Source organism: Amphiprion ocellaris, chromosome 14 (assembly GCF_022539595.1).
Source record: "Amphiprion ocellaris isolate individual 3 ecotype Okinawa chromosome 14, ASM2253959v1, whole genome shotgun sequence".
Classification (NCBI taxonomy): Eukaryota; Metazoa; Chordata; class Actinopteri; family Pomacentridae; genus Amphiprion; species Amphiprion ocellaris.
This window is the reverse complement of record NC_072779.1, coordinates 5,496,911-5,510,527: the sequence shown is the minus strand read 5'-3', so window position 1 is coordinate 5,510,527 and position 13,617 is coordinate 5,496,911. Positions and strand designations below refer to the sequence as shown.

General features: G+C 37.4%; 1 protein-coding gene and 1 long non-coding RNA gene across 3 annotated transcripts in view; both read left to right on the top strand.

Annotated features, from left to right (window-relative positions):
• The window catches only part of acsl6 (acyl-CoA synthetase long chain family member 6), a 43,383-nt gene extending 41,939 nt beyond the window's left edge, over positions 1–1,444 (top strand). For both annotated transcript variants that reach the window (XM_023262971.3, XM_035944881.2), the window contains exons 19-21: positions 352–453; positions 556–627; positions 1,113–1,444. In XM_023262971.3, the coding sequence (XP_023118739.1) occupies positions 352–453; positions 556–627; positions 1,113–1,253 (315 nt within the window). In that variant the 3' untranslated portion in view covers positions 1,254–1,444. The remainder of the gene's footprint in view (positions 1–351; positions 454–555; positions 628–1,112) is intronic.
• Positions 1,445–4,501: 3,057 nt separating this feature from the next.
• Positions 4,502–9,294, top strand: LOC129350495 (uncharacterized). Its single transcript, XR_008603918.1, has 3 exons — positions 4,502–4,630; positions 5,792–5,950; positions 6,890–9,294. It is a non-coding gene; the product is annotated as an uncharacterized LOC129350495 (long non-coding RNA).
• The last annotated feature ends 4,323 nt before the right edge of the window (positions 9,295–13,617 follow it).

Sequence of the window (13,617 nt, the reverse complement as noted above, 5' to 3'; positions counted from 1 at the left end):
TAAAAACTGTACTGTTAAAAAAAATCAATTTAAAACTTTTTCTGGGAAGTCGAGGCTCTACTTGTATGCCAAAATACTTTTTGAGACCGAGGATGAATGAAGCAAACACTGAGAAAAAGGCATGATACATATTATAAGGACACTAACATCACACACACAGTATTTTAATCCCCCAGAAATATTAATAGGAGCAGGTTTCTTGCTCAGATTCTCACTTTTCAGGGCCTGAAAGTGTTTCAAGGCTCTAGAGAGTATGTCTGGCTATGAGTTAGTATTTTGTGTTGATTTCCAAGTTGGATCAAGACCCAATTCTTTAACCTTTCCTGAAATGTTTTGTGTGCTTTAATTTAGTCCTGTTTGGTTGGAATTGTGGTTCCTGACCCTGAGGTTATGCCTGAATGGGCCAAGAAGAAAGGCATGTTGGGCACCTACAAGGACCTATGTAAAAACACGGTACGTGGCCGAAAAACTTAGCCTCCAGTTAACACTCCTGATAAAATATACTGGAGGTTACTGAGAATTTTAACTGAGATAGTTTGTTTATTTTGTTTACAGCAATTAAAGAAGGCAATCCTTGAAGATCTGGTGCGTTTGGGCAAAGCCAGTGGCCTCCATTCTTTTGAGCAGGTGGGCAGTTATATGTAAAATATCACTACTTTTCAAGTTTTATGACCTTATGAAGTACGTGCCAGTAATATCTCAAAGAACAATCTGTTTTATACTGTTGTAGTATGAATATTTGCATTACTCCAGGATTAAAAACAAATCTAGTTAAAATCTAGTGAAAAAAAATCTAGTTAAAAAAAATTCCCCAAATTTCTGAAAATTTGCAAAATCTTCAGGAAGAAAATTCCAATAATTCCTTAAAAGTTTCCCTTAAAAGATTTATTTTAATTTTTCTGTGCATGTTTTTTAAGAAACATTTTTAACATTTCTTTTTTTTTTCTACCAAAAAATGTTCAAAGATTTCCCAAAACTGTTGAAAATGTGGACATCAGAAATTTCACTGTGAAAATATTTTTTTCCCCACATTTTCAAACTTTAAAATGGATCAGTTTTGACCCGCAGGACAACATGAGGGTTAACAACTTTTCTATTCTTTTCCTTTAAAGGTGAAGAACATTTACATCCACAATGAGATGTTCTCGATTGAAAACGGCCTCCTGACTCCGACACTAAAGGCCAAGAGACCGGAGCTGAAGGAATTCTTCAAGGCGAAGATTGATCAGCTCTACAGCAGCATCTCCATGTGAAAGCCGGTGAACCTCATTTTCCTCCAAGCATCCCGACTCTACAATCTGCTTCGACCAGTGACCTGCTGTGGGACAAAGACGTGTCACCTGAGGCTTAACATGCTTTTGAGAAGCAAACCAAAACTGGCCCAACTGTAGAGGATTTGAAATGCCTAGATAAAAACAAATTAAAGCAAGAAAATGAAATACAATGCACGTTTTCCTTGTATTTCCTTTTGGTTCGTGCATTTAATCCGTTGAAAGCGTATGTTAAAAGGATAATTATTTAATTTTTAACCTGTAATAACTGAGTCAATTTTTGGCTTTGTGACCTGAATTTCCATGCCACATTAAAAGCAAATCACCAAACATGCAACAAAGTGGTGTATTGCATTCTAGTGTTGTCCAGCAGAGGGCAGCATGGATTTGCACTAAATGCAAAACATTGTCATTGGTTTACATGAGGAGGTGTGAGGAAGCTTTTTGTTTTTAAATATTTCAATGCCAAAATGAAAAGCAGTCAACCGTCCAATCACTTTGAGGGAATTTATCAAATGGCTTTTGGGGTTGGAACCAGGAGTGGAGCTTATCAGAGCTTACATGAGCTAATGGCAGCTTTAGCAAACAAAAATTTCCTGTCCTGTGGGCTAGCAAGCTAAAGGAACACGACTACTGACTGTATGTTTAGCTACATCAGTTACCCGCAAGGTTTAGAGGTGAAATTGCCTTAATCTTGGAATGTGAGACTACAGGATGAATGGATTCTGGAGTGCATTACATTACTACTGCAGACAGCTCAGAATATCACTTTTATTCTGACAACACAACAAAGTGCTCATTTTATTGAGAAGAAAATACCTAATGTGATTGTCACTTTTGTACAATTAGGTTATTTATTTAATCATTTAATTTTTAAATGCAATACGCCTCTCTTCTTTGATGTATATGCACTGATTTAAATGTGGCGTGGAAAATGAATTTCACAATAAAAGTCTTCATTCAGTTATTAAAGACGAAATATGAAATAGCTGTTCTTTTAATATCTGTTCTTCACTTCAATGTCTGTAAATGTATGCAACAAGAGGAACGCTGTACATAGAGGAATGGCTAGTGCTTGATTAGTTTTAATTTAGGCATTTGAAATCTTCCATGCATTGCTACCTGCTGTTCATCCAAACAAATCATATGCTCCGTCCCCGGCGGCGATAACTCAGCAGCACATGAACACTGAGCAGTCCATTTCTACTTCCCGCCACTCTCTTCTCTCCATCCGTTGAAACCTACGAGCCAAATGCAGCCCGACGGTTGTACAAGAGTAACAAAGTCGTACGACAGCAAGTGTGATGTCTTTGTGTATAGTCTAGCTCCAGGAGATGTCTAAATGTGTAATAATGCTGACACTTTGTAGGACAGAAATGGACTTTCATCCCCAGTGGAAAACAGTAGATTTTTCATTCAATCAAAAAGCTGCATACGGCAGTTAAACACCACTCTGATCTGACATGAGGAGTAAAGTTATGTCTAACCCAGATATAACTTTCTGTTCCAGATCATAATTACTGTAATAAGGTTGAGAGAGTAGTAGCTTTTGCCTTTCAAATGATCGCTGTGCACATTCTTCCACGTAGAGCATCTCGATGTCTGAGCCGCATCGGAATCACAGCTCATGTCATGTGTCCACTCGTTCATGAAGTCATCTCTACATGGCTATGGTCAGAAGTTTAGCATGCATGCTCCCTGTCAATGTAAAGGACTGGCCCAGTACAACAGTCATCGAGGCTCACACTTTACAGTCGGTACAATCACAACTTTCTTTTCACCCATCTTCGCACAAAGAGTATGTCAGGTAAAAGAAAACAAAAGGAAATAATGCAAAACCAGGGCTCAGGGCAATGCATGCAGTTTGCCCTGCAATGCTGAGACCATTGGCATTTGACTTGGAAAAAGACAAGTATTTCTTTTGTGGCCATCAATAGCAGGTTGTATGCAGCAGCCACCAGCCACAGCTGCCAGTGCAGGGCCTTGTAACTTAGGCAGAGCTGATGATGAATTCCACTCACCGAAGGTAAATAGAACAAGCATCATCTTTTAAACAATTTTTTGAAGGGGTTTACACATAGAAGTAATGTATAAGCTTTTTAAGTTGATTACCGTCCCAAAGCATAAACAATGCGGATGTACATAAATGAGGACAGCTAGATGTAAGCATATTTATTAAATCAATGGTTTGAATGGTTTTTTTTTCTCTTTTTGCGTGTAGTGAGATGAATTGTACTTATTTATTTATCTATTCTGCTGTAAAATGGAATCAGCACCATATCCTTGTAATGATTGAGTGCAAGCAATAGGGATGAGGGAGGGTGGGGAATAGGACGAGGGCAGTGAAATAAAAGATATTCTGGAATGATTTTAAACGAGTGTCTTATTCCTTTTTTCAAAATTGCTTATTTAATGCTATTTACATACATTTTCTAATTTGAAAGTTTCACTCTAAGTACAACTACACTGCATGCACAATTATTAGGCAAGTGAGCATTTTGACCTTATCATTTTCATGCATATTTTCTAACTACAAGCTATAGAAACTTGAATGCTGATTGGTTTTAAGCATTGTCAGGTGATGAGTATTTTTGTAATGATGGAGGGTGTGGCCTAAAGTGATCAACATCCTATATCAAGGTGTGCATAATTATTAGGCAGCTTCTTTGTCAAAGAAAAAATGGGCCCAAAAAGAAATTTAACGGACTCTGTAGCTCAGATATTGAGGCGTGATCACCGAAATATCAAGTGTTTTGTTGCAAATGGTCAACAGGGTCACAGAAACGTGGAGTAAAAAAGATGCAAATTAACTGCTAAAGCCTTGAGAAGAATTAAACGTGAAGCTCCCAGGAGCTCATTAACCTGCAGTGTGGTCATATTCACTGTTCCCTCTAAGCTGCGCGCGTGCGCAATTGCGCACTGCTGATACGGTCTCCGCGCACAGAAAAAAAAAAATCCAACCTAAATTGTAAATAAAATAAACACGTAACAATTCATTCTGAGCTATTTTTCAATGTGAGTCAGTGAGTGACCGGTGACTGGCTGCTGCAGCCAATGATGCGATTCACATACGTATTTACCATAGACTGTGTATAATGGTATTTACGCAGCTTATCAACGTCAGGCGTCCTTATGTGCAGCCACTGTTGTTCTCATAGATATGAATGAGTAGATAGGACACGCCCCTTTGAGCTGCGGCTACAGCGAGGCTAAGCTAGTGGGGGCAAAGTTTCAGTGCATTCCGTTGATGTAGACGGCGTGAAAACGGAAACTACAAGTATGCCGGCTCACTGTGCTGCATACAGTTACACACTACGTCGTACGATTGAGACAAGGAAACTTGGAATGACTTTTCATAGGTAAGAATAGTTTTTGGCTCTTTTTTCATTATGAATTCTTGTTGAGAGCTTCCAGTCTATGAGAGCTAACTAGTTAGCCACTAGCAAAACGCTAAGGTACGGTGGCCGAGAGGTGCAAACCAAATTTACATAATGCAAAACACTTTTACAACCTCCAAGACAAATTTACAAGCGACAAAACACTTTTACAAGTCCAAAAACACTTTTACAAATCCAAATATAACCGGAAAGGGAATGTCCCAACTCCGGGGTTGAACCGGAAGTGACAACGAGGAGCGGCTAATGCACTCTGTCGGTCTGTTCTGCGCCATTTAAACACTCTAAAGACCGACCACACGAAAAACAAAACCACGTCAATCGGTACATATGTTCCCCACAAAACGGGCAAAACATCACCCGCTCGCTTGGTTCACCATCAACAACAACAAAAAGTTGCATTAGCCGCTCTTTGTTGTCACTTCCGGTTCAACCCCGGAGTTGGGACATTCCCTTTCCGGTTAAATTTGGATTTGTAAAAGTGTTTTTGGACTTGTAAAAATGTTTTGTCGCTTGTAAATTTGTCTTGGAGGTTGTAAAAGTGTTTTGCATTATGTAAATTTGGTTTGCACCTCTCGGCCACCGTACTAAGGCAAGCTAGCAGCTTGACAACCAAATACCAGACGATTAATAGTAGCTGTAGTATAGTTGTACAAGCAGTAGTAGTAATACTAAAAGTACAAGCAGCAGTACTAGTATAAACAGCTGTTAGAGTCGTAGAAGTAGTATCAGCATTTGTAATAATATTACAATTTGTAGTAGCTGTGCCAGTATCAGCAGCAGCAGTAGTGTACTATCACTACTACTAGTAGTAGTCACATTGCTATTACTACCACCAATACTACCAATAGTAGTTATAAAGCCTAACTTCTGTATATCCAGATTACCATCTATGTTCTTCCTCCAAACCCATTTTATGATTGGGATTACAGGCAGTTCTTTAGGACTGCTCTCAAATAATTGAAATGTTACTAAACAAGGTTATACTTATCAAATTAAATAGCTCTGGTCTTCAGTATATTGGCGAATTCGGTTCTTTGTACTTAATTTATTAGCATGATTTCTTTTTAATATGTTGTGTACAGACTTAATTACTTATCTGTCTACTTTTCTTACTCCATGTAGGTTTCCCAGAGACTATGGGTTGAGGAGGAAGTGGAAGTTTGTCGGCTTAGACCTGGTGTCATTCCATCAGTGTTAAACTTCCCGGCTCATCTTGGAAGAGTATGTGCCAGAAAGACCACGACCAAGCAGCCTTGAGATCTTAGGCAGCGTCTCCCTGAGGTGGGTGTCGACGGTGTTCATGGTCAGGTCTGTGGTAATCCCGTCAAAAAACAAAACAGAAAAAAATCTAGATTATAAATCAACATGTAACCAAAGCACTCTGTGTATAACGCCATAGTATAGGATGTAGTTCAGAAAATGTCAAAGTATAGTATGGTTTACTCAAGAATAACATAGTATGTCCTGTAGTTCATAGTACAGCATGTTGGCAAGAAAAAAAAAACAAAACATTGATTATTATGTGGTTCAAAAAGCGCAAAATGATAGGATGTAGCCTAAAATTGTCATGTATGATATGTAGTTCAAAAAATGTCATAGTGCAGTATATTGTCAAAATAGTATGTAATTCAAGAAAACATCAGAGTATAATATGTCATCTAAAAAATACCATAGAATAATAATTTCATTGCACAAGTAAAAGTATAGTAACTTTTAAAACTGTTCGAATTCTTATATGTTGCTAAAAAAACAAAAAAAACTAAAACAAAAAAAACGGCAGTAATATGTCAATTAAAAAAGCCTATAGTATAGCGTGTCGCCCAACAAACATCATAGTATAGCATGTCGCTCTAAAAACGTCACAGTATAGCCTTTAGTCCACAGCTGTCAGTAGGTGAGGAGCAACACAAAAACAGTCCAAACGCTGGTTTCCAGAGGGTTAGATGAGAATTTATTTGAAAGAGTAAGTTTACAACAACACAACATGTGAGGGGGTTAAAAACAAATGGGTGTTAGTAAAATAAAAATAAACAAACAAAACTAAAAGTAAACTTCACGTTGACATTGATGGGCACTCCAACCAGGAACAAAGTAAAAGATAATCAATACGAAAAAAAAACTCTTCCTGTTCACCTCTTAAAACCCAAAAACACACCGCAGTAGCACCCTAAACTAAAACTACCTATGGGTTCCCTGTTTTCCTTTCTGAACAATTCAAAGGTCCCTCTCTATCTCCCCACACATCCACCAACCACTGGAACACATCTCCAAAGTTCTGCCGGGCCAGCTCAGCTTCCCCTCAGAAGAAGTGCCGCCACCTGACAGATGAAGGAGCCTTTTGAGAGGCAGCTGGCATCGTGATTGGACTGTGCTTTGGTCTGTTCCAATCCAGCTTCAGCTCCAGAGACGGCAGGCGGGACGAGTCAACGGAGGCCGGGTGGATGAAGACATGCAGCTGAGTACAATCCAGAAAACAACAGAAGAGGAGTGCAGCATCCCAGGGCCAGAACAACCAGAGTAGCATCGTATGCCTCTTAGAAAACATCATAGTATAGCCTTTGTTATGAAAAAAACGCCATCATATACATCGTATATTATACAAATGACAAGTCAAAGGAAAGAGACATACATTGTAGAATTGTAGTAATTGTGGGCTGACTGATTTACTGATTATCAGTATTTTATTTTTTACTGATTTACAGTAATAAATAAATTTAAAAATGGTGCTACTTTGGCTCTGAACCTCTATCTACCTGTGGTCGCTCTGTCTTCTGGAGTGATTTGATTGGTTATACGTAACGAATAAAACTCCTTTAACTTAACATCTGTAAACAAAACAAAAACGTATCAACAAAGTTTTCTGTTAGAGTTTGTGTTCTTCTAAGTTTAACTCAAGATTTTAAACACTTTCATTTACTGCAAATGAATATCTACTCCAAGTGTCTCACTAATAATCATTATCAGCCTTAAAAACCCACAAAACACCCCTCTATACTCGACCACACTTAGTACAGTCTGGTTCCCCCTTCTATAAATCTGCTTGGAATCTTCCACTTCCTGTTTGTCAAAGTGGCCTTCTACCTGGACAGGTTTTGTTGGAGCTCATGCAACAAACATTTTGGGTAACTGCACTTTAATATGGATGGATGACACTGAATTAGAGTCTGTTTTAATGAGACTGAGTTAAGATGTGTAGCTCTGTCATTAAATAGTAAATTATTTCTCAGAATTCACAGAGAAAAGTCTGAAATGTTTGCTAGGTTAGCGTCCCACATGTTCTTTGGCTCAGCTAAAGCTAACTCTCTCCAACTTCTGGATCTCTTGAGTTGCTTGTTGTTAAAATATCTTGCTAGAGGTGCTGAAGCTCAGAAAGTCTGAGATGTTTGTTCAAAATAAGCTCATTCTCAAGTCTGATCTGAACTGTCCTCTTTTGTTTGAACTTTCCCTAAACTTAGGAGTTAATGACAGAGCAGCACATCCAGACTCAGTCTCATTTATGTAGAGATTAAACTTCAGTGTCATTCATTGATGTTAAAGTGCAGTTTTTCAAATGTTTGTTGCACATGCTCCCGACCAAACCAGTCCAGGTGGAAGACGATGTGAAGAGAAAGCTCCAGAGGATGAATATCACACATTTACGTTGGAAATAAATGTCCTTTAATTAGACATTGTCATGCAAAAGTTGGATTTCCCTTTAATGATGTTCAAATCTTTGTTGAGTGTTTTGTTGATGTTGGTTTCTAAATGTTTTTTGACACTCGGCCCCAAAGATTAAAACCTTCTACGGCTCACAAGCTGCAACAATTCACACATTATCAACTATCTTTCTGACTAAACTAAGATAAAAAGTGAAAAACTGCCTGATTCCTGCATCATGAATGTAAATCTTTTTGGTTTTTATGACAGTAAACTGAATATATTTGGGTTTGACATTTTATAAACCAAAACAAGAAATGAATTACTGGAGAAAACGACAGATTAATGGACAAAGAAAATGTGTTTTCTAACATATATGGCTGAATTACTCCAACATTACAAGATACATACAATTTGAATTCAATTTTATTTATATAACGCCAATTACAGGTCAAATTGTCTCAAGATGCTTTATTTTTATATTTTTTTGTCATATTTAAAATATGACAAAGTAAGAAATTTAAACCTCTTGACTAATCCAATTTATTACTTGGTTTTTAAGAGACTAATCGACAACTACAATAACTTTCTCCGCTAAAACTAATAAACATGAGGTCAAATAGAAGGAACAGTTTTAAATACTGCAGTCCCATGATGACAAGAATAAAGTTTGTCAATAAAAAGTAAATCTGCTGGTGGATTCCATTAAAGTCCTAATAAATGATAATAAAGTGTGATACTAAAGGTTTGTGGTGCTAAAAATGTCAAAGTAAAGATATCAAGTTGAACATCTGGATAGAGGTTGATAAAAGTTGACCTTTCATTTCTCTGGAGCGACTCCTTGGATTTTATGGATGGTGGTTAAAGACCTGCTCTTCTAGTCGTCTTCCTTCTAGTCGCTGTAAAAAGTCCGTCCATCCTGACTGACTTCAACACCTCTTCATGACAGCTTGTTCTGCCTCCGACCTGGTGGAAACTCCAGAAACTCGGGAAAACCTGTCGAGACTCAGATTTTCGAAAAACTCGTCGGGCGGGGGAAGGTGTGGTGGGTGGTGGAGGGAGGTGGGGGAGTAGAGGGGGGAGGCCGCCACCCACTTCCCCGCCTACTCTCCACCCTGACTCCACCCAGACTCCGCCTTGGCTCTGCCCATGTGGTCACTTCAGGAACTACGATGCCAAAGGGACGACGAATTTATTTCTTTTTATCTGATCTGTAGCTCAGTGAGTTAAGGATTTGCCTATGGAGCTGCAGGTCGCTGGTTCAAGACCAGACACTTCTTAAAGTTTTTGAAAATCCTGACAAAGACAAAGAAAGAAAAAGGCCAGTGGCGGGTCTTGAACCTGCGACCTTCCAGTTGGTAGTCTGTCTGCTTTTCCCCTGAGCTACTCGCTCAGATACTAATTCTTCTTTTTTTTGCGCATTTATCATCTATTTTTTGTCGTTTTCGAGTTTTTTTTTAACTTGAGTCTCGACTCGACCATTTTTCTCAGGAGGTTGGACTTCAGCCTTTGTGCTGGAGGGTGGAACCCTCAGTTCCAAGACTTTCCAAAGCCTCCACACCTCCCGAGTCCTCAGGACCTGAGCTTTCACACAGGGCTGAAATTTTCTAAGTCCCACAGTAGTTCTCTGTTAGTTTGAACCTTCAGACAGTCTGAGGACTGAAATTTTCCAAGTCCCACAGTAGTTCTCTGTTAGTTTGAACCTTCAGACAGTCCAAGGACTGAAATCTTCTAAGTTCCTGAGTAGTTCTCTGTTAGTTTGAACCTTTAGACAGTCCAAGGACTGAAATCTTCGAAGTTCTTGAGTAGATCTCTGTTAGTTTGAACCTTCAGACACTCTGAGGACTGAAGTTTTAAAAGTTTCTCAGTACTTCTCTGTTAGTTTGAACTTTCTGGTTAACAGAAGCCTTAAAACTTGTGACCATGAGTCTTGATTTCACATTTAGACCATCCATCTGAGTTCTTCTCAGACCTTCACCTGTGGGTTTTTTAGAAATCCTCAACAAACTTTGATTCTCTTCACTGAACAGTAAATTTTGTGGAGATCAGAAGGTAACATTAGTTTGATCAATGCCTTCAACTACTAGTAGACTTTATCTGGAAAGCAGTTTTCTGAAATGAGTTCTTAGTAAATCTATCCACAATCAAACCAAAACATAGAAAGAGGAAATGTTTGAAGAAACAACTTTATGTTTTCATTTCAGACTAGAAAACGCTTCAACACCTTTATCTGTTTTTGCTCTTTTTGATCGTTTTATTGTCTCTTCTGTTTAATTTGATCTTCTAAAGTCGAACTGGTGTCTTTTCAAATGTTTTGTCTTTAGTTTAATTCTTCTTAAATGTTTAGTTTTGCTCTTGTCTCACCTTTTATTCTTTTCTAATATCTGATTTGATTTCGAAATGTTTTGTCTTTTTAATGTTTAATTGTTGTTTTTTCAAAAGTTTTATTGGCTTGTTTGAAAAATTCCTTTTTCTTTCCCAAAGTTTAATTTTTTGATTAAATCTTTAAGGTTTTTCTTTTTAAATGTTTTACCACCTTTTAATGTTTCATTTTCTTTTGAAATGCTTCATTGTATTTTCTGTTTAATTCCTATTTAAAGTTTTATTGTCTTTAAGATTTAATTTTCGAATTAAACATTTAATTTTTAAATTAAATGTTTTGTCTTTTCAAAGGTTTAATAATCTAATTAAATGTTTTGTATTTTTTTAAATGTTTAATATTCTTCTTGTTTAATTGTATTTTTTAAATGTTTAATGATCTAAAATATTTCATCTTAATGTTTAATACTTTTGTTCAGAAACATTTGTTTAATTTCATAATTACATGTTTTGTATCTTTCATTTAATTATCTAATTAAATATTTTGTCTCTTTAACATAATTTAATTGTATTTAATTTTCTTGTTAAAAGTTTTATTGTATTAAATGTTTTTTCCTTTGATTTAATTGCTTTTTTAAATGCAATTTATTTCTTTAATCTTTTTTTGTCAAGATTTAACCCCAACCTTAAAAATGAAATAAACCCTTAAATCACAATGAAAATACTTCTGTTGTCACAATCGAGTTAGTCAGTTATTCAGTTTATCAATTCAACTTTATTTGTTTAACACCTTTCACACAGATGACAAAACTAAACAAGCAAAGAGAAAAAACTACACTAAAACTATGATTAAAACTCAAAAACATATTTAAAAAAAAAAAAAGATTTAACATGGTAATAAAATATGTTGTGTCCAGGGTATGGAGGGAGTTTATTGAAGTCTACTTGGGCTCACATGGGAAATCATTTAAAATATAAACTTGATATTCAGTCTAAGGAAACTGGAAACTGCAGAGCGACAGAAGAACCAACAATATCTCCTGTTTTCTCCTTTAATGAGTCGACTCTTCTTGTGCTTTCAGACCAAAGAACTACAGACTCTTCACAACCTGCTCAAACTCTTGGTACAGGACGTCACCACACGGGTCAAAAAGGTTTCCTTCTCATTTCTACTCTGAAGCTCACCTTCTCCTGCTCAAACTGCTGACAAATGTTTCTGCTGCTCTAAAGTCTGGTCTCCAGAACTTCCTAAAAACTCTCAAAGTCTCTTCTGCTGCAGGTTGCTTTGTAGAACTGTTGCAGAAAACCTCACTAAACCACATGGAGGGGCCTCAAGATAGTCGTCCAAATGAAACCATACAAAAACCAAACTAGCATAACCCAAACGCTAAAGTCTCCTGCAGCCTACCAGAGAACCTCTGAGAACAGAGAATCAGGACAGGAACTCTTACCTTCTGGACAACCAACGTTGGTTCTCAAACAAGAATACAGAATGTGTCTGACCAAAAACCTCTAAAGACTCACTACAGCCAAGATAAAGACACAACTCACCTGCACCAAATCCACTAATCACTGCACACATTAGCACCATGTGCTGACTGTGGCTAAAGAACCTCATTTACCAAGACAACTATCCAGTACAAAGCCCTAAAACACACCAAGAAACACATTAAAGATGATTTTACTGCTGGAAGCTGCAAACCAACGCCTAAAGAACAAACTAAAGCAATGGAGCCAAACCCGGTTCAGTGGTGAAGAGAAACAGAGGAAATGTTTGTCTGCAGCCACATAAAGCAGGAAGACACTGAGCTGCTCAGGTGTTCCTGATAACACCAAGCTGCTCAGGTGTTCCTGATAACACCAAGCAGCCACCTGGACAGCCAATAGGAACACAGCTTACTGGAAGTCCAGAGGGCTGGGTTAATGAAGGAAATTTAGCTTAAAGTTGAAGCAGAAAGTTAATAAAGAAAGTTGAAAACCACCTTCTGATACCTGAAATCTCTGAGTTTTCACACAAAGAATGCCTGAACATGTCAAACTGGTCCATAGTAGCACCCTCATTGTAAAAACGTCATAATATGGTGTGTTGCTCAAAAAACATTAGGACCCGGCTGTCAGGGGACAAACATGTAAGAAACATGAGAACAGAGAGAATCCAACCAGTAGGTCACAGTTTATCATCCCCCAGTCATCTCCTGAAGTCCATATGGTGAGAGACATCAGTATCTGGTTGTTCATTTACCAGAGGATGCTTATAATCATGCTGATGTGGTCTGTACTCTACAGTATTTTAGTGATTCAATAAATGCCTAAGTTGTTTTTTTTTAAATGCTTTTTAGTTTTCAGTAAACATTTAACAGCCTATATGTAATCAATAAATGGCCTTTGCCTATCTTAAGAAAAATTCACTCAGAACTCTGATATGTTAACAGTACTAAATAAATCAATAAATACATGCATACACACAAAAATAAGTTAATACATTAACTGTGTTAAGATCAGATTTAGATTTTTAAAAAAAGTTTATGTTTTTGCAGAATCCAGTATTGCTCACTGGTTGGTCATTACATTTTGTTAGTTTGATTTCACTGTTTAAAATGATGCCACCTCTTTTCAGACAGAACCTGTGATAATAAAACAATACAAAATTTTTAGTTCCGTGTTAATAAAGCACTTAAAGCTTTACGTATGGCTAAATGCTTTTTTCAAAATTAAATATATCACTCCTTAGGTGGTAGTGGCCCCAAGTTCAGTAAAGTTGGAAAGATATTCACAGATTCGGACTTCCAGCATCAATAACTCATTAGATATAGGTTGTCAAAACATAAACGGTGCCTCTTTCCCATTGTTGCAAGGCAGACAATGTGCTACAAGCCCAGTTTTATCAAAAGTAGCTGTCTTTCAAGCTACAGGAATAACATTGGTGTCTATGGAGTGAACAGGGTCCGTCTGCAATTTGCAAAACCGCTGCAACAGTAAAGAGAGACAAATAT